The sequence below is a fragment of the Rhinopithecus bieti genome, unplaced genomic scaffold, assembly GCF_001698545.2.
Source record: "Rhinopithecus bieti isolate Rb0 unplaced genomic scaffold, ASM169854v2 scaffold_76666, whole genome shotgun sequence".
Lineage (NCBI taxonomy): Eukaryota > Metazoa > Chordata > Mammalia > Primates > Cercopithecidae > Rhinopithecus > Rhinopithecus bieti.
This window is the reverse complement of record NW_016829831.1, coordinates 1,171,237-1,197,517: the sequence shown is the minus strand read 5'-3', so window position 1 is coordinate 1,197,517 and position 26,281 is coordinate 1,171,237. Positions and strand designations below refer to the sequence as shown.

The 26,281-nt window shown below is 41.0% G+C and overlaps 1 protein-coding gene across 1 annotated transcript in view; it reads left to right on the top strand.

Annotated features, from left to right (window-relative positions):
* The first annotated feature begins 5,920 nt into the window (after window positions 1–5,920).
* Window positions 5,921–26,281, top strand: part of IL18R1 (interleukin 18 receptor 1) — a 44,483-nt gene continuing 24,122 nt past the window's right edge. Inside the window, 4 exon segments of the mRNA XM_017864983.1 lie at window positions 5,921–6,520; window positions 13,403–13,488; window positions 18,602–18,845; window positions 22,729–22,907. Coding sequence (XP_017720472.1) covers window positions 13,431–13,488; window positions 18,602–18,845; window positions 22,729–22,907 — 481 coding nt within the window. The 5' untranslated portion in view covers window positions 5,921–6,520; window positions 13,403–13,430.

Sequence of the window (26,281 nt, the reverse complement as noted above, 5' to 3'; positions counted from 1 at the left end):
TTTTGCGGTATTTCTTTTTTTTATTATTTTCTTTATTTTTAGTAGAGATGGAGCTTCACAATGTTGGTCAGGCTGGTCTGAAACTCCTGACCTCAAGTGATCCACCTGCCTCGGCCTCCCAAAGTGCTGGGATTATAGGCATGAGCCACCGCACCTGCCTATTATATTTTATTTGAGTGGATACTCAGTCTTATCATCTCAATATTGTTAATTTTGTTGGAATACCTTATCCCCATTGCCATTATGATCAAGCTTTTTTTCAATTCTAAAATTCCTTTCATATACGTTTATTCTATTTAGAAATATTTTCTCCCTATAAAAGTGATAGAAGGATATTATGGAAGAAAATAAAATATAAAAGAAGAAAATAATAAGAATCACTCACAAATCCATCATTTTAAGATTTAAATTTTCTTTAAAAAAATAAAAAACTATGGCTGGTTGCGGTGGCTCATGCCTGTAATCCCAGCAGTTTGGGAGGCCAAGGCAGGCAGGAGTTGAGACTAGCCTGGCCAATATGGTGAAACCCTGTCTCTACTAAAAAATACAAAAATCAGCCTGGTATGGTGGCACGTGCCTGCAATCCCAGCTACTCGGGAGGCCGAGGTAGGAGAATCAATTGAACCCAGGAAGCAGAGGTTGCAGTAAGCCAAGACCATGCCACTGCACTACAGCCTGGGCAAGAGTGACAGCCCTCTCAAAACAAACAAACAAACAAAATTTGTTTTGCACATATCATTTTATAGCTGAGATGATACCATGTGGAGTTTTGCAAACATCATAATAAAAACGTGGCATGTCACTGAAACGTTTTAAAACATTTAAAAATATTCATAGTGTTCCATCTCCCAGTTGTACTACACGGATGCAACTTAAATATCTACCCTGGTAAATTCTGCAACAATCCTATTTTTAAAATGGTTTTCAAATTTGAGACCATTTTGTTGTAACATTTCTATGAAGGTAGTAGGGCATTTTGACAAAACCGTTTTGGCAAAATAGAGTTAATTTACAGTCAGGGCCACTTTAGTCAGAGCACTGAAGGAAAGCACACACTGTTAGGGGTTGCAGGACTGGATCCAGAGCTACCGCCAGTGTCCCCTCAGATAGGAATCCTGTTGGTGCTTCAAATTTTGTAAGTGGATGGAGCGCTTATCTCAGTTGAACTGCTTAATAATGTATATGATTCTGTATTTCACTGGCAAAATAAAACTGAACTCTGGACTGTTCACAGAGAACATCATCTTGAACTCATTGTCATTCAATACCTTTCAGAATCCGTACTAAGAGAAATCGTATCTCTAGAAGATTGCTTATGGTTACTCATTTGTCTAGGTACCTATACCTTTAATCTGTACCCCCAGACTGGGTTGCCAGATAAAATACAGGAAACCTGTATTAAAATATCAGAACATGCCTATAATCCCAGCACTTTGGGAGGCCGAGGCGGGCAGATCACGAGGTCAGGAGATCGAAACCATCCTGGCCAGCAGGGTGAAACCCCGTCTCTGCTAAAAATACAAAAAAAAAAAAAAAAAAAAAAAAAAAAAAAATTAGCCGGGTGTAGTGGTGGGCACCTGTAGTCCCAGCTACTCAGGAGGCTGAGGCAGGAGAATGGCGTGAACCCGGGAGGCGGAGCTTGCAGTGTGCCGAGACTGTGCCACTGCACTCCAGCCTGGGTGACAGAGCGAGACTCCGTCTCAAAAAAAAAAAAAAACAAAAAAAAAACAAATATCAGGACACCTGTTGAGGTTGAATTCAGACAATGAACGTTCATCTGAAGACCTGAAACTCTGTTTTGGCTGGGGATCTTGTAGTTTTATTTCCTAAATCTGGCTACCTTACTTCTGTAGATTACCATTTGGTTTTGTTGAATCACTAAAATATTGGTCAATGAAAAGAGTATTGTATGGCTATCATAGTATTTGGAATCAACAAGCCATCCTCTATAGACCTACCAGCTGTGTGATCTTCAGCAAAGTACTTAACTTCTCCAAAGCTTAGTTTCCGTAGGTAAAATAACCATGATAATATAAAACACTTTTTTTTTTTTTTTTGAGATGGAGTTTAGCTCTGTCGCCCAGGCTGGAGTGCAGTGGCGTGATCTCGGCTCACTGCAAGCTCCACCTCCCAGGTTCATGCCATTCTCCTGCCTCAGCCTCCCGAGTAGTTAGTACTACAGGCACCCACCACCACTCCTGGCTATTTCTTGTTGTATTTTTAGTAGAGCACTTTAGATTTCTGTGCTAATCAAATGTTTAAAAAATATTTAGGCCAGAGTAAGAATTCAATAAATGCCAATAGTTATTATTACAAAACTTTACTGTATTTCTTTTCATATTAATTATATTCTCTGACTTCTCTCAATGGGGACCACTAAAGAATAGATTCTCCCCAGTCTCACTCTCAATAATAGATGTGTCTTTATTCTCGCAGCCACCTAGAATGACAAGTGTGGTTTTGATTTATGGACCCAGGAAATTTTGGAATTGATTTGTTTTCCTCTTTACATTAGCTACTTGAAAACACAGAGTTAAATTTGAGATTTTTCTACAGCAGGCATATAGGACATCATTACACGTATTTTGTAATGTTCTCTTTCTTGGCTCCCTAATACCTTTGTTTTCAGTTTGCCACCATATTTCTTATTTTAAAATATGTTTTAACCATCTATATTATAAGCTCCTTTGCAAGTATTCAATGTTTACATTTTCTGAATGTGTGCTGAGTGCCTCTCTGGGAGGGATGAGAAGGAAGGTGTGATGGGAGCCATATATATAGCCCAGGAAGGCACACTCCTTGCTAACCCTGATGGGGTGTAGAGGAATTGTGAAAACGCACAGGGAAGAGAGAAGCACTCCAGAGACCTTAGATAGGGCTGGCCTGGGGAAAACTCTGAAGTTGCTGAGTTCTTTTCTCCATTGTCCTTTTCCTAAACTTACACACCACTTCCCAAGTCACCCGAGCTCCCTGGGGTCAGTTTCTGCAACTGAAAAATAGGAGGATGGAGAAGGTGAACCCCAAGGGCTTTCTTAGCGGCTGTGGCTCGTGATTCAGGGTGTGCACTCATAATGAGGTCAGGAAACTGCCAGAAGACCTGGATTCTCACACCAGCACCACCACTGACCTCTCTTATTTCCTCCTCTGTACCGTGACGGTAATACATACTTCTGCCATACAAGATAGTGTGAATGAAACAAATGTAGCCAAAACTTGTTGAATGTCTTCCACACAGTCATGGTGAAAATGGCTGTGATTGTAAGAAAAAAATCAATTATTTTTAATTGAATCAAGTTTACGTAGCATACAATAAAACGTTGATCCTAAGTGTTCAGTTTGATGATTTCTGACTGTTGAACATACCTGTGTAATTATCACCCCAGACATTTCCATCACCCCAGAAAGTTCCACCATGCTACCAGGCAAACATTGTTTTGATTTCTAACTCCACGGATTCGTTTTGTCGTATCTTTATATTCGTATCAGTAAAGTCATATTTCTTTGGGTCTGACTTCTACTCAGCAATACTTCTAAGATTCATCCATGTTTTGCATGATTCAGTAGTTCGTTCCTTTGTATTTCCTGTTGATGAATATATGAATTGTTTCCTGTTTATTGCTATTATGAATATGGCTCCTATGAACATACTTGTGGACTTACGTTTTTATTTCTTTTTGGTTGACCCTTAAGGGTGGTCATTGGTAGGTGCATATTTAACTTTCAGAGAAACTTATACATTGTTTCGCAAACTAATTGTACTACTTTACATTCCCACCAGTTGTGTGTGAGAGCTCTGTTGCTTCATTGCCTCATCAATAACTGGTGTTGTCAAGTTTCTTTATATTTTAATACTTTTCATGGGTGTTAGATGAATATCACCATGGTCTTAACTTGAAGTTCCCCGATTAATGATGATGAGCCCTTTCCATGTTTTCATTGGCCATTCATATATCTTTTTTAGTGAAGGCAAAATCTTTTGCCTTATTTACATTGTATTTCTTTTCATATTGTTGATGTGTAGGAATTATGTATTGTTCTTTGCCAGATAGATGTAAAGTGAGAATATTTCCAGGGTTATGTATTCATTTTTAAGTGATGTCATTGCTTAGTAGACATTTTTAATTTTGGTGATATCCAATTAATCGATTTGTCCCAGATGGCTATTGTTTTTTGTGTCCTAGCTAAGAATTTTTTTTTGCCTGTCCAAGGGTCTTCTGTGTATTTTTACAAAATATTTATGGTTCTAGCTTTTATGTTTAGGTCCATGGTCTATTGTGTATTAATACTTGTATATAAAACAAGGTAAGGATGAGATTCTTTTTTCTGCTGCTTCTTCTTCTGTAGAGGTACCCAGCTGTTCCAGCAACGTTTGTGAAGACTGTTTTTTCGCCATTGAATTGACATGGTGCATTGTTAAAAAATCAATTGACTAGATATGTGTGGGTCTATTGTCTACTTTCTATTTTGCATTTGTATGTTTCTGCGAATATCACATTGTCCTAATTACTATTGCCTAATTATAAACCCTCAGGTCAATATAAGTCTCTCAATTTGTTCTTGTCAAGACTATCTGGACAGTCCGGGCGCGTGACTCACGCCTGTAATTTCACCACTTTGGGAGGCCAAGATGGGCGGATCACCTGAGGTAGGGAGTTCAAGACCAGCCTGACCAACATGGAGAAACCCCGTCTCTACTAAAAATACGAAAGTAACTGGACGTGGTGGCGCATGCCTGTAATCCCAGCTACTTGGGAGGCTGAGGCGGGAGAATCACTTGAACCCCGGAGGTGGAGGTTGCAGTGAGCCGAGATCGTGTCATTGCACTTACTCCAGCCTGGGCAACAAGAGCGAAACTCTGTCTCTGTCCAGACAATCCTAGATTATTTGCATTTTCATATACATTTTAGAAAGAGTTCCTTAATTTCTTTGAAAATTTTTCCAGGGATTTGGATTGGATTGCATTAAGTATATAGACTCTGTAATATAGAGAGTCTAAAAACATACGGTGTGGAGAATAGATATCTTAAGTCTTCTAATCCATAAACGTGGTATATCCCTCTATTACTTAGATGTTTCATCTCTGTTAGCAATATTTTGTAGTTTTCACAGAAGATATCTCATACATTCTCCAATGAATTTATACGTTGGTATTTTGATTTTTAAATGTTATGGTAAATGGCATTTTTAACAAACTTCACTTTTCAAGTTTCCATCTCTAATATATAGAATTACTATTGATTTTTTAAACATTCCATGATCTTGATAAACTCAGTATTTCCAGTGGTTTCTTTTGTAGATTTCAAAGGTTGGTCTACATATAATTATGCTCTCTGTTAAAACCAGTAGTTTTAATTCTTTCTTCTCAATCTTTATGCCTTCTAATTTTAACTTTATTTCTTCACTTGTTGCAAAGCAGTTGTCCCAGGTGGGAGCCAAAATCATTATCTCATTACTAATCTTAGGAAAACGCAAAATGTTTCACTATTACGAAGTTACCTGTAGGTTTCTTATAGATGTTCTTTATCAGATTAAGAAAGGTAATTTCTACTCTCGGTTTTCTAATCGTTATTAATTCCAAAGGGGTGTTGAATTTTGTCAGATGCTTTTATTTGCATTTATTGAGATAATTACATATTTTTGTTCATTATTTGGTGAATTATCTTGATTGGGTAAAAATAATTAAAATAATTGTCTCATTAAACCTTTTGCCTGTCCGCTATGGGTTTTCCTTTTCCTTTGGTTTAATAACAGCTCTGCCACAAAATAAAAATCTAGAGACACACATTCCCCTTTGGCCTCCCTCCTCGAATCCTCTGCTGTGAACACCGGCCTGCAGGGTGCGTGCGAGCGGCCCGGGCGCGCCACCTTCCGGCCCTGCAGGTCACCCGGCTACCGCCCTGATTTTCCCGGGACCCGCGCCGCGCGGCAGGGGAGGAAGGGCCAGACGCCTGGGGCCCACGCTGTCCGCGCGGAAAGGGCGAGGCGCTGGGTTTTCCAGCTGCGCCCTTTGGACCCCGCGATCCAGCAGCTCCGGTAACTCCACGCGGGGCGCCTGGGTGGAGGAGGCGGTCCTGGAGCATCGCTGCTAGGAGCACCCCGACCGGAGGGCCCCCAGACCCGGACCCCCAAGTCGGGGAGGACTCTACGCCCGGGAGCGCCCCAGACTGAGAGCGCCCCAGACCGCGACACTCCGGGACCCGGAGCTTCGCCCGACCGCAGGCATTGCCCACCTGCAGCCTCCACTGGCCGGGTTTAGCAACCAGGAGCTGCCAAACCCCTGACATTCTTCTTTCTTTCTGTTCCTACTTCTTTCCTTCTTTTTCTTTTTTGGTTTTTGTTTCTGTAACCCTCTCTGGGTGCCTTATCTCTTTAATCACACCTCTCTTTCACTTTCCACGGTAGTCAGGAGGCGGGGATCGCTGCTTCTCACCTACTTTCCGAACTTGGCCTCCGCAGTCGCGACCTGGTGTGGAGGAGGAGCTGCCGCCCCCGCCCCAGCCTGGGGGACGCCTCTCTGAAGGTAAGGGTGGGCCCTGTTGCCACCCGCACCCCCTCCCCACTCCCCCAGGGGAAGGGAAGACCACCATCCGGGGAGGGAGTCTCAAAACAAGGTCAATTAAGAGAGAGAGAGAGAGAGATAGTGTGTGTGTAAATATGTGTGAATAATTGATGAGACAGCATGCCGTCTTTCTCCGAAAGTACAGTTTTAGAAATTAAGACGTTCCCAATTGTTTTCTGGAGAGGTGAGAACAACTGAAATAAGTGATAACAATAGTTGTCATTTTTTAAGTGCTTACCATGTGCCTGACACGGTAGAAAATTTTTAGATATCTTATTTTCACTTAATCTTCCTAAGGGCCACATGAAATAGGAACTATTATTATGCTTTTATGAATAAAAGGGAGGAGGAATTCCGTCATTTATCCAAGAGTATCCAGCTACTAAGTAGTAGATCCCAGACTCACACCTACTGTTTTTCTGATTCCAGAGCCTTTGTCTTTTTTCTGCTCAGCCCTGGGAAGTTAAAAAGCCCAGCAGGTTGCATTGCAGTTATCAGACAAATTAATGAGGTGTCAATTGCAGCCAGATATAGAGATCCAAGATTATTGTGTTTATTTCACTGACTTCCCTTGCTTCATTCTCAAGACCCTTTGCAAATACCGATTTTGTGTCGTACACAGTGCTGCTATTGGGAGCACACCTCTCAACCTCAGGGCCTTGGATGGGCTAGGAGGGGTAAATTTGGGGAATTGGGTTTGGAGACAGGGTGTTCCCTCTCCCTGCACAAATACACATCCAAAGGCTAAGAACTAAGGTTAAAGTCTAGGAATGTGGATTGAAAAGTCAGGGTCTATAATCCCAGCACTTTGGGAGGCTGAGGAGGGCGGATCATGAGGTCAGGAGATCGAGACCATCCTGGCTAACAAGGTGAAACCGCGTCTCTACTAAAAATACAGAAAATTAGCCAGGCGTAGTGACATACATCCGTAATCCCAGCTACTCGGGAGGCTGAGACATTGAACCTGGGAGGCGGAGGTTGCAGTGAGCAGAGATTGCGCCACTGCACTCCAGCCTGGGTGACAGAGCGAGACCCTATCTCAAAAAAAAAAAAAAAAAAAGAAAAAAGAAAAGAAAAAGAAAAGAAAACGCAGGGTCTCTGCCCTCGTGGACCTCACCAGAGAGTGGGAGCTAGTCCAGGAGTGATGGAGACACCTGCGGAATGATGGAGACGGGCTTGGACAAAGGCATGCACCATTTGGGGCTGTTGCAGTTGGAGAGCTTCCTTGAGAAGGCAAATATTGAGCCAAGTTGCAAGGACTCTAGGGACCTGACAGCTGGGAGAAGTGGGGAGGGTGGCCCAGGTGGCACAGGCATAGGCAGATTTGCCCACGATTTGCCGACGCTAGGTTGGGGGAAGGATAAGGCTAACAACAGACACTTGTGTGACAAGGACTATGAGGTAGCATTGATTTCCTTGGCCTTACAGATGAGAAGCCAAATTCCACACAAATTCTTTTGTTTGTTAGAGTTTAAGTGTGTGTATGTTATGCCCCAAGGTTGTTTTCTCCTCTTTGCATGTGGTTGTTTTATCATCTTGCAGGCTGAGTAAAACGACTATGCATGGAACACTGTAGAAGAAAAATTATATTTTTAGAAAACTGGTGTTATGATTTTCATCCAGGCACTTTATCTCAGGAGGTGCTCGATTGTATGTGTTGCTAATGAGCGATTTATATAACGGCATCTACATTGATTCATGTGTGTCCTTGTGAAAAGCTGTAATCTGAGGCTCGCCAATTCACTTCCTCAAATCTCAGGTTCCTCATTAGAAAGAGTTTGAAGTGGCTCTTTCTCTGTGCATTACGTGTTTCTGTGAATTACATTTAGAGAAAGGTCGGTTTCTCAGGGTGGGGCCCATAAACAAGGGCAACTGGGCAGAGCCAGGGGTTCAGGTGACTGTTTGGACCCTCTGGAAGGGCTTTTTACTGTGCTGCCTTGGGAGACAGAGTGGTCAGCTTGGATCTGACCTTAAGCCTAGGTCACCCCATTTTTGGAAGGAAACTGTTTTTTTCCTTCGTTTAGAGAAAACTTCATGCCTTTGGGTGATTTAGATAAGTTTGTGACTTTCATTATGTGTGTGTACACACACGTACGTACATATGTACGTGCACAAATATTTAATATGTCTTAGACACGTCAAATATATGCATCTAAGGTATATTAAATTTACTTTCCTAAGAATACAAATAAGTGCCCTAGGTCGGCAGCTCTCCACCTGACTGTACATTAGAGTCACCTGCGGAGTTCTGAGGACTCAGGATGCCCAGTCTGTCCTCCAGCCCACTGGGTGGAGCCCAGGCATCATGATTTTTTTCCAAACTTGAGTGAGAGCTGGTGGCCTAGATTTCACATTAGTTGCTAAAACATACTTTCCAAGATATGGATCAGATGATCACCTAGATTCAAAATTATGTATATTTTATGGATTTAAGTCATTCAATAATTCAGCAAATAACAAACAAGCAGACATAAAGTGAAAATATGACAGAGATAAGTGCTATGAATAGAAATACTAAAGGTGGGAGGGTAGAGGCACATTGGTGTGTGTGAGTGTGTGTGTGTGCATGTGTGTGTTTGCACTTGGGCAAGCATGCTGTGTTAGACTTTCAGTAGAGTGCTCAGGGAGGACTTGTACATGACAACGTAGTGTTGGCAAACCGTAGGGGAAATACGGAATTATTTAATTAACAGTAGAGAAGTAATTAGTAGCTATTTGAGGCAAGTAGGTTTAGTTACTCCCTATCTTCATGTCAAACAAGAAAGTTAATTGTTGGTGGATGAAAAAAGCTAAACATAAAAACAGAACAAAACAATACTGAGTCGTAAAAATGAAGATCTACGTAAGCATCTATGTGACCCCCAACAGGAAAGGATATTCTACACTTAAAAGTAATGAAAACATCACAAAGCAAAAGAGTGATGGGTTTGACTACATCAATATAAAATTTGTCATATATTAGCATAACAAAAGACAGAAAGTAAACAACAAGTTAGACAAACATCGGAGAACTGGACAAAAGACATAAAGAGATGGTTCATAAACATGAAAATAAAATAGCTGATAATACGTGATTAATATTTGCCTCATTTATACCCAAAGAAATGCAAATTCAAAAAACAATGAGATACCATTTTTCCATTTTGGCTGTCTAATTACATTTTAAAAGTAAAGCTGCTCAGTGCTCTCCTGGGTGTGGTCCATAGATACTGTCTTGTGCTATTGAGCGAGAGAATATGAATTATTGCAACATTTCTGGAATGCAGTTTGGCAGCATGCATCTGTCAGGTTTAAATGTAGTCTTTGACTCAATCACTGTACTGCCATGGAGTAACATCTAGGAAATAATAAGAAATGTAGACAAATAATAATAACTAACATTTAAGTGGTATTACCATTCACCAGACACTTGGAATAGTAACTCATTTAGCCTTCACATTAGCTCTGGGAGATGGTATGATTATCCCCTTCTATGGATAAGAAAAATGAGGCACAGAACAGGTAAGTCAGTTGCCCATAGTCGGTTAGCTGGTAGAGGGTAGAATGGAGATTCAAATCTACCCAGGCTGGCACCTGAGCCCATGCTGCAAAAAAACTGAGCCATCCTGCCTTACCCATGAAGATGGGGTCATGTGATTCTCGCATAATACATCTGGTAAATGATAATATATCCACATGAAGTAATATTAGGTAGCAATTAGAATGGTTTTAACAAAGAGTTTTGTGACACAGGAAAAATGCTCATTATGTAATATTAAGTGGAAATGCAGGATATACAATCATTTAAACATCTTTTTTTTTTTTTTTTGAGACGGAGTCTCCCTCTGTCACCTAGGCTGGAGTGCAGTGGCAGGATCTCGGCTCACTACAAGCTCCGCCTCCCGGGTTCACGCCATTCTTCTGCCTCAGCCTCCCGAGCAGCTGAGACTACAGGTGCTCGCCAACACACCTGTCTAATTTTTTGTATTTTTAGTAGAGATGGGGTTTCACCGTGTTAGCCAGGATGGTCTTGATCTCCTGACCTCATGATCCTCCTGTCTCGGCCTCCCAAAGGGCTGGGATTACAGGCATGAGTCACCATGCCTGACCAAACATCTTAATTATGTGACAACATTTATAAAAAGTACAGGAAAACATGCTAAAAATTATACATGTTGAGATTATTTTCTTCTTTCAGTCTTCCTTTTGTAAATGTGCTACATTGAGTGTCAATTGCTTTAGAAATCAGACAAACTTTTAAAAGAAAGAAACTTGAGTGATGGAAAAGCAAAATGTTGGTATTAAACATAGCAATTAAAACCCTTAAAATTCTTACATGTAAGACTTTATATTCTTCTACACCTATTTTATTAACACTTGCTAGAGTATCTGTTACATTTATCAGAATAGCTCTTTTTCTGGAAATGAATTCATTATTTAATATAACCTTAATCTCTTAAATTCACACATAAAACTAAAGTACGTTAAAAATTTTACATACACACATCCAGATTTGCAGAATGCTGTGCAAATACCAACTAATTTTTGTATACTAAGAACTTAATATGTTTCGTATTGAAACTCAGAGGTAACTTGTCAGTTTGCTGAATCATCTCCCTAATAACTTTGTCTCTTGGTAGATATTGAATATTTTTTACAAAAGTGATGCTTTTTATAAGGTTATGTCAGCCTTAATCAGAGTAGTGACATAAAGGAAATAACATTTTTTATTCTATCTAAGATGAAAGAATAGGCAGAGTTAATAACAAAATGTGTGTGGAGGTATGGGGGGGAGGTTTCTAACCATAGAACTGGTCTAATTTGATTATGCATAGTTGATACTTTCCATTCATACTTGTTTCTTTGGCCTTTACGTTATTGATTATTATCTCTTGGAAATTCCACCAAATATTTGGTAATTTTTCCGTAAGGATGGATGTGAATGGTTTGGAAGCTTAACCATTAAGCTTTATCCTGGATTCAGGCATTGACAACCCTATTTTTAGGATGGCGGATGAGTAGTTGTTGGTGGGAGGGGAATTATTCTGGGCTGAGAAGCTGCTACTAAGCCTTAGAAGGTTTAATCACTCAATAATTCCAGAGGCAGGCCTTCTTACCATTTCCATTTGGTAATAAGCAAACAGGCTCTAAGACTTGCTCAAGTTTTGCACAGCTTGTCAGTATTCAAACTGGAGTGGCAACCCAGGTTTGTGTGTTTCTGAAACCAGACTCTGCCATCAGGCTGTCCTTCCTGCACTCAGGATGGTAAACAAGGGACATGGTGTTATTTATGCAGTATTTAGACTCTGAATGGTCTCCACTGTGTGGGGGATCCTTCCTCCACTGGGCTCTTAAAGTTGTAATCAAAAGTGCTAATGCTAGGTTGTAGTAGGCTCAAAGTTCAATGCAGATCTTAGTTCCACTGGGTCACAGTCAGTGTAAAGGAGGGGTCTGGAGTGTAGGAGACTGTCACTTCATCTCTGCATTTCCCTAAAGTAAGCTTATATGGGCAGCCACAGACACACGCAAACACATACACACACCTATGCCTCAGTGACACATGTTAGTGAGTGCTGGCCATGTGCTAGGCTTCGTGCTGGGTTTTAGTGATACAGTGAAGAGCAACACAGACTTAATGCCTAGAATTATGAAACCTACGTTCTGAAGGAGGAAGATGGATTTTTAAAAGTTCAACCCCTAAATGAAGATCTCATTACAATTCAGGAGCATTCTGATGTGAAAACATACACTGTCATGTGTGTCTGTGTGAAGAGACCACCAAACAGGCTTTGTGTGAGCAATAAAGCTTTTAAATCACCTGGGTGCAGGCGGACTGAGTCCGAAAAGAGAGTCAGCGAAGGGAGATAAGGGTGGAGCCGTTTTATAGGATTTGGGTAGGTAAAGGGAAATTGCAGTCAAAGGGGAGTTGTTCTCTGGCGGGCAGGAGTGGGGGTCACAAGGTGCTCAGTGGGGAGCTTTTGGGCCAGGATGAGTCCGGAAAAGGACTTTCACAAGGTAATGTCATCACTTAAGGCAAGGACGGGCCATTTTCACTTCTTTTGTTGTGGAATGTCATCAGTTAAGGCGGGGCAGGGCATTTTCACTTCTTTTGTGGTTCTTCAGTTACTTCAGGCCATCTGGGCGGCGTATATGTGCAAGTCACAGGGGATACGATGGCTTGGCTTGGGCTCAGAGGACTGACACTCACACACTCTTACATGGGCAGAACTGTCATATATAGCTCAGCATGTCACAGATTGTTTATTCACAGAATGGTAGCATTTGTAGCAGTCCTATTGTTTTCAACTTTGACCTTGGAAGCAGGATTTAGTAGACCAGGCCTTCTTCCAGAAGCAAAACTTCATTGCCTTGAAATTTTATTATTATTATTATTATTATTTTCGAGATGGAGTCTCGCTCTGTCTCTCAAGCTGGAGTGCAGTGGTGCGATCTCCGCTCACCGCAAGCCCCGCCTCCCAGGTTCACGCCATTCTCCTGCCTCAGCCTCCTGAGTAGTTGAGACTACAGGCGCCCACCACCACACCTGGCTAATTTTTTGTATTTTTCACTAGAGACGGGGTTTCGCCGTGTTAGCCAGAATGGTCTCGATCTCCTGACCTCGTGATCCGCCTGCCTCAGCCTCCCAAAGCGCTGGGATTACAGGCGTGGGCCCCCATGCCTGGCCTAATTTTATTAATTTTATATGGCTGAAAGTTCTGAGAATTGGTTACTAGATTAAGGAATATAAAAATCTTCTAGGTTGGTTTTAAAAAATCTGTGTGCCAGAAGATTTTTAAACCTTCATAAGATAGGTATGCTTTTGTTTGAAAGCTTTGACTAAATCTGTTTTATTCTGTTTTCCAGAGAAGCCATTTGAAGCAGAATCCAAACCATGAATTGTAGAGAATTACCCTTGACTCTTTGGGTGCTTATATTTGTAAGCACTGCGGGTAAGTGATTATACATATTCACAAACATATTGCATTAGTAATCGAGGAAGAATGTCAAAGTTTTTTTTATGTGGTGGCTACTGAAGATGCTGAATTTATTCAGAAAAGAAAATATTCTGCAGTCTGAGTTTATGTAGTGAGAGCAGAGTGAACAACTTGCATCTTGAAATAAATGACATTTGTCTGAGGTGGAAATTTATTTCATGTTGTTTGAAACTGAGGAGGTGGCAGTCATCTTTATTATTGGGTTTTAGGAAGTTTGAAACACACTGTCTCCTTTCTGAGAGAGAGGCAAAGATTCATCTCATTATTTAGGTAATAATGAGAAAAGTAAATGACAAATATATTAGACAGGTTTCAAAAATTAAAGTGAGATGGAATATACAAAAAGAGACTGGCTAGACCAGGGAGTTCGAGTAGGCTTCATAGCAGATGTCAAATACCAATTTTAATTTATTAGCAGTGATTGCCTAGAGTTTTTTTTTTTTTTTTTTTTTTTTTTTTAATTGAGAAGGGTTCTGAGACTCAATCCATGATTGATTAGCAAGGCATTCCTTAGACTTTGGGGAAGAAAGTGGGAGCACAAATATTAATTTGCCTTGATCTATTACCTAGGAGAGGGAAACACATGGGCCCATATTCCCTGCTTTGATAATTACTGCTGAAGAGATAGCAGAATTAAGCTTTTGGTACTTTCAAATAACACAGGTCCAATCTCAGGGTATATTTACTTATGTGGATCCATTTATTACTGAGATCCCTGCAATACAAGCCTACCCAGATGGTAAAAGAATGAGGTAGATCTTTGTTTTTTTTTGTTGTTGTTGTTTGTTTTTTTTTATGTAATGATGTGTCAGAAACAAGTGAGCGGAAAAGCACGGTGCAGAAAAATGTGTCATGAGTCCCATGTCCTGTGGACACACACTAATAGCCTTGCTCCTCATTATAACGAGAGCATGTTTCAGGCACAGAAACAGCCATGCAGCCAGTTGTGCAAAGTTGCCAAGCTCCCAGCTGCCTGCCCTGGAGAGCACTTCTCATGAATGTTTCACTCTAGGGAGACATGACAATGTTCTACATAGAGGATTCACTGAACCTAGTTGAGTTTAAGTGACAAAATCCTACAATTGTCCAAAACCAAGACAGTTTCAAACACAGATTTTATTCCAAATGGCATTGGTTGTTGGCCCTGCTGGGTTCTTATACTGTGTTTATGGAACAATAGGAGTGCCTATTTTGGCACTTGGAACTCCACGCCTTGAACTCCACTTATTTATCCCATCAAGGACCATTTCCAACAAGTATTATGGTAATCAACAAAGCCTCTAATGGTAAACCATGATTAGATATCCAAAGCTTCTAGCTGCCTGAGGAGGGGCATGGTGTGGACTTTCAACTGTCAACTTCCCACCTCTGGAGAGTGTGTAATTCACATTAAGTTTCTTCAAATGATAATACTTCCAGAGAGCACATGCCCATCCAAACACAGTCATATGTGTTTATAGAAGCTTTTTAAGACAAGCGAAAACCTGGAAACCTGGAAATAACCCAATATCCTATAGACATTTGTTTAATAAACCAAATCTCCAACATGTATCCCTTTATAAAATGGATAAGTCACCAAATGATGACACAATTAGATACTACATTACAATGAGAAAAGAACGCATCACTGTTACAGCATGAATGCATTTGTAACATAATCATGTCAAAATAACCCAGGCATAAAGGAGCACATATTGTATGGTCTATGTACTTTATTATATTAACTCTAAAACAGGAAAATAAATGAACTGTTAATGACTCACCAGGGTTTTGCATGTAAATTGAAGCTGACACCCTTATATACACATGTATCACACCTTCTATGTTGAAGTATTAGTATAAAATAGAGATTGTATTACAACCGGAAAACATGAAGTTGGGGCTCCTTAACTCTTGTGTTTTGAGGTAGATTTTACATCCATGTTTTCAAAGAATGTGTATTAGTCCATTCTCATGCTGCTGATAAAGGCATACCTGAGACTGGGTAATTTATAAAGGAAAGAGGTTTTATTGATTCACAGTTCTGTATGGCTTGGGAGGCCTCAGGAAACTTACGATCATAGTGGAAGGGAAAGAAAACATGTCCTTCTTCACATAGTGGCATCAAGGAGAAGGCTGAGCAAAAAGGGGAAAAGCTCCTTATAATAACATCAGATCTTATGAGAACTCACTCACTCTCAGGAGAACAGCATGAGGGTAATCACCCCCATGATTAAATTACCTTCCACCAGGTCCCTCCTATGACACATGGGGCTTATGGGAACTACAACTCAAGATGATTTGGATGGGAATACAGCCAAATCACATCATTCTACCACTGGCCTCTCCCAAATCTTATGTCCTCACATTTCAAAACAAAATCATGCCCTTCTAACAGTCCCCCAAAGTCTTCACTCATTCCAGCATTAACTCAAAAATCCAAGTCCAAAGTCTCATCTGAGTCAAGGCAAGTCCCTTCCTCCTATGAGTCAGTAAAATCAAAAGCAATTTAGTTACTTCCTAGATACAATGGGAGTATAGGCATTGAGTAAATACACCCCTTCCAAATGGGAGAAATTGACTAAAACAAAGGGGCTACTGGCCCCATACAAGTTCTAAATTTAATAGGGCAGTCATTAAACCTTAAAGTTCCAAAATAATCTCCTTCAACTCCATGTCTCACATCCAGGTCATGCTGCTGCAAGAGGTAGGATCCCATGGCTTTTGGCAGCTTTGCTCCTGTGACTTTGCAGGGTACATCTCCCCTCCTGGCTTCTTTCATGGGCTGGTGTTGAGTTTCTGGGCTTTTTCAAGTGCATGGTGCAAGCTGTCAGTGAATCTATCATCCTGGGACCTGGAGGATGGTGGCCCTCTTCTCTTAACTCTACTAGCTGTAGAGTACCCCAATGGGGACTCTGTATGGGAGCCCCAACACCACATTCCCCTTCCACACTACCATAGCAAAGGTTCTCCATCAAGGTTCCACCCCTGCAGTGAACTTTTGCCTGGACATCCAGCATTTCCATACGTCCTCTGATATCTAGGTGTAGGTTCTCAAACCTCAATTCTTGACTTCTGTGCACCTCCAGGCTCAACACCATGTGGAAGCTGCCAAGGTTTGGGGTTTGCACCCACTGAAGCCATAGCCTGACCTGGTATCTTGGCCTGTTGTAGCAATGGCTGGAAGGCTAGGATGCAGGGCACCAAGTCCGTAGTCTGCACACAGAAGAGGGCCCTGGGCCCATCCCAGGAAACCATTTTTTCCTATTAGGCTTCTGGGCCTGTGATGGGAGGGGCTGCCATGAAGATCTCTGACATGCCTTAGAGGCATTTTCCCCATTGTCTTGGCAATTAACATTTGGGTCCTAACTTCTTATGCAAATTTCTGAAACCGGCTTCAATTGCTCCCCAGAACATGGGTTTTTCTCTCCTACCACATCCCCAGGCTGCGAATTTTCCAAACTCTTATGCTCTGTCACCTCTTGAATGCTTTGCTCTTTAGAAATTTCTTCTCCCAGATCATCATCTCTCAAGTTCAAGGTTCCACATATCTCCAGGACAAGGGCAAAATGCAACTAATCTCTTTACTAAAACGTAACAAGTGTCACCTTTGCTCCAGCTCCCAAAAAGTTCCTCATCTCCATCTGAGACCACCTCAGCCTGGATTTTATTGTCCATAACATTATCAATGTTTTGGTCAAAGCCATTTAACAAGTCTCTAGGAAGTTCCAAACTTTTCCATATTTTCATCTTCTTCTGAGCCCTCGAAACTGTTCCAGCCTCTGTCTGTATGCAGTTCCAAAGTCACTTCCACATTTTGGGTATCTTTACAGCAGCACCCCGCTCCTGGTACCAATTTACTGTATGAGTCCCTTCTCACACTGCTAATAAAGGCATGCCTGAGACTGGGTGATTTATAAAGGAGAGAGCTTTAATGGACTCAGTTTTGCAGGTCTGGGGAGGCCTCAGGAAACTTACAAAAGGGGGAAAAGCCCTTTGTAAAGCCATCAGATCTCATGAGAACTCCCTCACTATCATGAGCACAGCATGCAGGAGACTGTCCCCATGATTAAATTCAAGATGAGGTTTGGGTGGGGACACAGCCAAACCATATCAGAATACTTCTATCACATCACTTTCTCTTTATGTTGTAGTTAACAATTTTGAGTTAAAACCAGACTGCTGCTTTGAGAAACAAACCCTATAGTCAGGGCATATAGAGAGGGCATTCTGTCCATGTCCTAAGGGAAATGTTTCGTTCGATTTAAATATTCTCATCCTCAAAATGTGGTAAAAGCACATCCAAGAGTGACTGGAGGATAGATTATGAGAAAGACCCATTAATGCTGACCTTGAAGTATGAGAAGTGCAGAAAAAGGGAAAGGAGCACCTATCCTGTGTAGATGAGGGTCAGATATATTTCCAAAGCCAGAGAATCTGGGTCAATTGAGAAGGAGGGAATGGGACAGATATGCAAATTTGGATTGATATTATATTAATGAATTCTTGATTATCCACATGGTGACCTACAGCAATAATAAATGTACACACACTGTAAGTTACATAGGCACATCTTTAACCATCTCCACACTTGCCAGGGAATGTTAGATAGGCAGGGTGAATGCACGGTGAGTGAGATTTCTGATGGTGCAGAGGAAGAATGCCAAGATTGCTAAGTTTCTGTTTCTTTTCCACTGAGACTCCTCAGCTGGGTATGTTTTGGGGTAGGTATGGCAGCACTGTGACTTCTGTGGCTTTCTTTTGAAGAAGTTGTAATGTGTAATATTTTCTTCTAAGAGATGACACAATTATCAATCTTCTAGCTACGGTTGGTTAAGTTCTGATACCTTCCTGTTGGGGAGAAACTGTCAGAAGTTGTGTTTTCATCTATATTCTGAAAGTGCCTCATCCTTTCTAGTGTTGAAAAGATTGATGCAAAAATAAAGGAACCCACAGGAAAGTGACACTGAGATTTCTCAGGGCTTTCTTACTAACCTTACTTTTTCACCTAATGCATGAGAAGACAAAAAAGTTACCTTTGTCGTTTTGGTTTTGTTTTTATTTCTTTTACCTTACTAATCTTTTGAAGAGTCTTGTACTTCACGTCCCCACATTACTGTGGTTGAAGGGGAACCTTTCTATCTGAAATATTGCTCGTGTTCACCTGCACATGAGATTGAAACAACCACCAAAAGCTGGTACAAAAGCAGTGGATCACAGGAACGTGTGGAGCTGAATCCAAGGAGTTCATCGAGAATTGCTTTGCATGGTTGTGTTTTGGAGTTTTGGCCAGTTGAGTTGAATGACACGGGATCTTACTCTTTCCAAATGGAGTGAGTAACCCTTTCTTTTTAAAATGTATTTCATAGCTCTCTTGTCCTTTGCTCAGCAACTCAAATATGCAGTAACCTGAAAGGTCGGATGATCAGCACATCTTTTTCTTTTCTACTCTTCCTACAACATGAAATACGTTGTTCATTACAGAACAAAATACATTTATTTCTCTCTGCTTATTTTCTTATTTTCTTAGTGACCTTAAAGAAAGGAGATTACCTTAGTAGGATTTCCTTTTAGGGGATTCTTACCAATGGTAAGTGATGATTACATGAAAGTCAGTTTTAAAATTCAGCCACTCCTGTTGTCTACATGCCCCCAATCAAATGAAATCAGCAGCTCGGACTTCACAATAATATTAATGTGTTGTGAAGGGGGCAGTGTCAGCTTCCTGGGTGGCATCCTTGGTGGGGAGCAGGGATGGGGTTGATGCAGACACACACTAGTCCAGTCTGCAGGGGCTCACTGGGAACCAGGTGGCAGTGCTAGTGGAGGATGTGTGTTTCTGGCAGCCAATTGCAACCCACAGCTGGGGTCAGTGAGAAAGTGCAACACAGAAGGGCTTTGCATTTTACTCATGTGGTGGCCCTGGATTGTGCCAGGATACTCATGTTGCATAACTTCATTAAATGAGCATAGCCAACTGAAAACATCACCCACACTTACTGAACATGTTTCTTTTTAGATGTACTTACCTACCTACCTACATGTGTAGGTATTTTTATAGAGACTTGAGACTGGCCTGTAGGAAATAGCTCAGGGCCAGCTGAAGGTGATGGTGTGTAGATTTCATATGTAGCAGATGTCTTTTGGAGGCACGTCTAGAGTGAGTCCTGATCATTATCAACCGTGCTATTGAGAGCAGAGTGAGCTATCACTGTGAAACTTTGGTAGCGCTCCTGTGGTTTTGCACCAAATTAGGTCACTTTTGTTTGTTTTTATACATAGGAACTCCCAGGCACCAGAAAAAAATTAAGTAACTCTTTTGATAAAAACCAATACATCTTTAGGTGATCTTTTAAGAGTGATAATTACAGAAATGGGTCACAACTGGGATTTTTCATAACAAGCTAAGGAAGAATGAATACTCACAAATGGGGTAAAGGAAAAAGAACAATAAACACTGCTCCCCACAAACTTCTGACTCCTGATTGAATGAAGGCACGATTTAAAGGAATAAAGTATTCTGGACAGGGCTGAGAGAGCATGTTGAGAGGAACAGCCAGGCATCTATGATCATCAGTTGGAGATAACAGAAACAAATGGCCATCTTTCTGATGTGGGGAGTAGAGAATACAGCCTGGCTTAGGAAGCAACAGTGGAAGCAAAAGATTGAGGCAGGATTTCAGAGACGTGTGGAGAGACAGGGTAGCAGACAGGAGATGCTAAGAAAAACAAGGTGTCCCAGAGTGGATATTGGAGACTGATCACTGTGAGAGTAAAGTGTTGAGGAGAGAAGCAGCTTTGACAATGGCCTTGAAAATAAATGGGATTCTACATGGAAGCAGGTTGTTTTAGACACCCAGGAGCATGAAAGATACAGACATCTTCAAATATAGCATAATTAGGAAGCAGTATTTACTGCAGATTGTGTGTGTGTGTGTGCACACACATATGTGTTCTAACTTCGGTGTGTAAACCTTTGTAGTTTGATGTGGGATCTATGAGTGAACAGACTTTACACCTGAAATTTTCCCATTAGAACAGTAATTCTTTAATTTTTAGGAGTCCATTGCTAATAATCAAATGCTACTGAGGACTGATAATTTAATCCTGCAGTGAAAATCACTTTATCCCACCAAATTTTAAGAAAGAAACCAACTAAGAAGGAAGGGGATACAAAAGGGAGCATTTTTCAGTGATAGAGATGAAGAAATGAAGGTAGAGAGAAATGTACACATGGAAATCTAATAAACCAATCCTAGACTGACAGACAGCGAGTTCAGCTTGGTGAGCAGCCTCAGAAGTGGGGGCTGGTGCTTATTCCCTGGTGTGTGTGGACAAAAATGAGTGGTTTTTCGTAACAAGGATGGTCTGGGCCTGCAGCAGGAAAGTGTGGTCACAGCTTTGGGTCAGTTGGCCTCCGTGTTAACACCAGCCTTGGAGCTCCTGGATGGCAGGTGCAGTGTGTTGTTGATTGTCTGTGTTCGCAGCGCAGTGTCCTGCACATGGAGTGTCATCTGTCCTCTAGCATTTGTTGAGTGTTAGGAATTGAGGATTACAGAGGTAGAGAACAATGTATTCTGAAAAAATGGGGATATTCCTTTTAATTATGTTCCTTTTAAGCAACAAGTCAGAGAGATCTAGAAATCTCTATCTCTCCAGTTCATTGAGGCCAAAGCTGGGGAGACTTTACAAAAACACACTTGAGAAAAGGTGCTGCCAATGGGATTCTGAATCCATTTCAAGGGCCAGGTAGCTCTATCATGTCCCATGGCCACGGACACACTGCCTGTAACCATGACAACAGCCTACCACATTCTCTCGTCATGGCCAATCTTTTATAAATTCATGCCCAAAGTGAAGGGGCCAGATTCATTGGATTGTGAAAGCGTAGAATTGTGCAAAGCACTTCTGGCCTTTGGGGCCAAATAGATATGCATTTGCATCCTGGCCCCATCTTGTAGCAAGTGAATTGTTTAACCTGTCTGAGATTTAGCATTCTCATCTGAGCCTAAGGAAACAGTCATCTCCCTTGCACATACATAGTCTGATACCTGGAACTCAGTAAGTGCTAGTCTTTTCTTCCTTCTATCCTATTGTAGACCTAAAGGGGAACTGGAAGAGCCTAAGGTGGGCACAAATGTGTCAGGCATAGAGGATAACTTAACAACACGTGTCTGCTGTATTTAGCAAATGAATCTATACATCACAGGTGCAGTGAAAGAAATATCAAATTTGAAACATTTTCTCTTTAAAAACTTCATTTAAAAAATACTGTATTTTTTTCCAATTCTAGATCACCATTTTTTTTTTTTTTTTTTTGGAGATGGAATTTCGCTCTTGTTACTCAGGCTGGAGTGCAATGGCGTGATCTCCACTCACTGCAACCTCCACCTCCTGCCTCAGCCTCCCAAGTAGCTGGTACTACAGGCACCTGCCACCACACCTAGCTAATTTTTTTTTTTTAGTAGAGACGGGGTTGTACCACGTTGGCCAGGCTGGTCTCAAACTCCTGACTCAGGTGATTCACCTGCCTTGGCCTCCCAAAGTGCTGGGATTACAGGTGCGAGCCACTGCACCTGGTCTAGTGATAGTCCTGATCACTAATTTCTGATCAGGAGTAACAACTACTGTAAAATCTACTCATACTCACCTTTGGTCGGTAAGGCATTTAAAGAGCTAATTCAATTACACTGAGGGCAACAACTCCAGACTTTGCTTTATTCAACAGTAAGAGAATGGGATGGGAACAAATTGCCTTGAGAAACATAAAACCTAAGGCATATACACACACATTTAGAAAACAGCATCAGGAGTTTATAGACCTTTTGAAACCAAAGCCACCCTCTCATCCTGGGCCAAGACTCTCTGAACTTATCCATCAGTGAAGATCACGGACATTGTAAAGATTTGCTTTTCTGACATCCATAATGTATTGTCTGCAGTAGGATATGTGCGTGTGTGTGTGTGCATGTGTGTGTCTCTGTGTGTGTAGACTGCTCACGTTTTCATTTTTTACCCCCTATTCCCATGACAGTTGTTCAAGTTCTTGCTCCTCTGAATCAAGAGGAGGCAGAGCAGGGTTTGCACATCAATGAATCAATCTCTTTAATAAAAAGAAAGGAAAAAGATGATAACATTGGTTACTAAAGGGAAGATGGGTGATATTTGCAAAGTTTCTGTAGCATTATAAAATACCTTTACACTTTTGTTCCATAGAAATTATACTCAGAAATGGAAATTAAATGTCATCAGAAGAAATAAACACAGCTGTTTCACTGAAAGACAAGTAACTAGTAAAACTGTGGAAGTTAAAAAATTTCTGCAGATAACCTGTGAAAACAGCCACTATCAAACACTGGTCAACAGCACATCATTGTATAAGGTAATGCTTTTATGTTATTTTAACTTTAAGACTTAATGGAAAAGATAAAATTCCCAAAAGAGGGGTTGAGGGCTACCATTTGGTCTCATAGCAAATAAGCTGCCTGATTATTCCACATGGCTCACTTGCCCTGTTTGAGCCAAGTATCCTCACTGGCTTGTTGTCAACAGCTGATACATAGTATTAAAATATGTTTCACAGTAGTTTCCCTGGATTTGGTGTTCAATAAATGATTACAGCTTCCTCTCTCACACTCTTCCTTCATTTTCCTTCTCTTTCGATAAGTTAATTTTTAGGAATGCTAGTTCAAGGATTTCCCTTTTCTCCTGTCACATGTACTTAACATGTAAAACTCAATTGTTTATGTTTTTCTGAATACATTAGTTCATTTTATAATATTGGAAATGGTAACGCTTTTATAATATTTTAACTTTAAAACTGAAAATGAAGAAAGCAAAAGCACTCATAAATCCATCAGTTAGAGACTTTGTGCTTCTTTTTTTTTTCCTGTGAAGCATTTGCTTTTAAAAGTGGTATATTTTATTTTATTGTGTTTTTTCCTCTAAGAATTATGTTGTGACTATCCCTTCACATCTTTAAATGATCTTCTAATCATGGGCTTTCAGTTTTTACGTGCCTGGTTTCATCTAACTAATCCCACTGTTATTGGACATTTGTGAATTGCCTATTTTTCACCATTATTTAAAGGCTGAAATGAATACCACTGCCACAGAACCTTGGTTGTTTATATAATTTGTCCTTCAACCAAATCCCTAAATGCAGAATTACCGAATCAAAGGCTGTGAGCATGTTTATGTCTTTTTCTTCATACTATCAAACTCGTCTCCAGGGAGCTCTGCCAATTTTACCCCACACTTGAAAAAAGAATCCCAATTTTCTGTCACCTCCACAACACTGGGAAATAATGCTCCTAGAATGTTTCAAATTGGATATGAAAAATTTCTAAAACTCCTAGTGGATTTTTCACTTTTCTTAGTAATAAATTAAACGTTTGTATCTATTTATTGCATCTTACTGCAATCAGACAATTTTGTGGGTTGCCTGTTTATTTTCTCTGTCTTCTTCAGTTGGCATACCTTTTACTTGTTGAATTTGAAAAGCTCTTATACACCATGGAATACTATGCTGCCATAAAAAAGGATGAGTTCATGTCCTTTGTAGGCACATGGATGAAGCTGGAAACCATCATTCTCAGAAAACTAACACAGGAATAGAAAACCAAACACTGCATGTTCTCACTCATAAGTGGGAGGTGAACAACGAGAACATATGGACACAGGGAGGGGAACATCACACACGGGGGCCTGTTGGCAGGTGGCGGGTAGGGGATGGATAGCATTAGGAGAAATACCTAAGGTAGATGACAGATTGATGGGTTCAGCAAACCACCATGGCACGTGTATACCTATGTAACAAACCTGCACATTCTGCACATGTAACCCAGAACTTAAAGTATAATTTTTTTAAAAAAAAAGCTCTTTTAGACCACGCTATAGGAATTATGTATACACATACATAGTGTGTGTGAGTATAGAGTATGTGTATGCGTAAAAAGCATACACACTCCCATCCACACACACACACACACAACACAAATTGTGTAGTTCAGGGGTCCCCAATCCCTGGACCACCCCCCCTCACTCACATTACCACCTCCTGTGAGATCAGCAGCGGCATTAGACTCTCACAGGAGCAAGAACTCTATTGTGAACTGTGCATGCGAGGAATCTAGGTTGCGTGCTCCTTATGAGAATCTAATGCCTGATGATCTGTCACTGTCTCCCATCATCCCCAGATAGGACCACCTAGTTGCAGGAAAACAAGCTCAGGGCTCCACTGATTCTACATTATGGTGAGTTGTATAATTATTTCGTTATATATTACAGTGTAATAATAATAGAAATAAAGTGCACAATAAATATAATGCACTTGAATCATCCCCAAACGAACCATTCCCCACTCAACCCCTACCCACCGTGGTCCATGGAAAAATTGTCATTCATGAAATCAGTCTCTGTGTCAAAACGGTTGGGGACAGCTGATGTAGTTTACATGGAATAACAAATCTGAATAATGTGACTCTGTCATGGAAACTTTAAAGACCTATAAGAGAGAGTGGTCTGAACAGAACTTGGGAAAGCTAAAACAAGTGATGATAATATCCTTGAAACTTTTGTTTGTGCCTTATGCTTGAACACTGTTTACTTGTGATTTCCAAAGACAGCTCTTATCTGAAATGTTTTCTAAACATTTGAGTCAGTCCTGAGTTGACTTCACTCTATTTCCCATCAATGTACAAATGCGTTACAGTACATGTAGATTAGTGAGGCATGGTGTGCTGAGTTTTAAGATATTCTGACTTGGCGCGGTGGCTCACCCCTGTAATCCCAGCACTTTGGGAGGCCGAGGCAGGCAGATCATGAGGTCAGGAGATCAAGACCATCCTGGCTAATATGGTGAAACCCCATCTCTACTAAAAATAGAAAAAAATAGCCAGGCGTGGTGGTGGGTGCCTGTAGTCCCAGCTACTCAGGAGGCTGAGGAAGGAGAATCATTTTAACCCAGGAGGCGGAGGTTGCAGTGAGCCAAGATCAAGCCACTGCACTCCAGCCTTGGGGACAGAGTGAGACTCCGTCTCAAAAAAATAAAAAAAGAAATTCCAAAATGCAGATATTTAAATTAAGAGCATTGATGCACTAAGGATGTTTAGCTAAACAATGGACTGCAGGGCTAAGTATTCTAAGCCTGTTGACTGATCATGACTTCACCCGAGAGCAAGGAGTCTAAATCAGTAGACAATTGAGTAGACAATTTAGTAGATAATTGATTGGAAAGGAAAAATGAAGAGTCTGATCTTTTCTATAGCTTGAAAAAATTAGTTTGGCTTTATAAAATTTTGACTTATACATAAATAATTTACTGATGTGAGGTACACATGTGGGTGCTTCACGGGCACATTCTATGCAAAATGGGTCTAACCCCAGTGGCCGCCAGCTCTGAGGGAGAAGTCTGCGGGCAGTAGGTTCTTCTCGCTTGGTGTTTGCAGAAACAGTGTCCAATCATCAAGGATGGCCATTCAGCCCCCAGCCTTCCCATGTGGTCCCTGCATGGCTCTGGGACCTACCTCTGGGTGTCAGATGTGCTGCATTGAAGAAAGTGGCTTTATTACAGTTAGTATTAATTCCTGTGACATGTATGGAAATGTGTGTGTGAGAGAGAGATGTCTGAGTGTACCTATGGATTTGAATATTGTTGATGCATTTCTAATCAGCTCGCTGGCTTCTGGTGGAGGGTGTCAAAGGTGTGGGTGGTCTGCTAGCTACTCAGTTCTCTGAGTAATTCTCTACCCACCCCACTACCCATCCC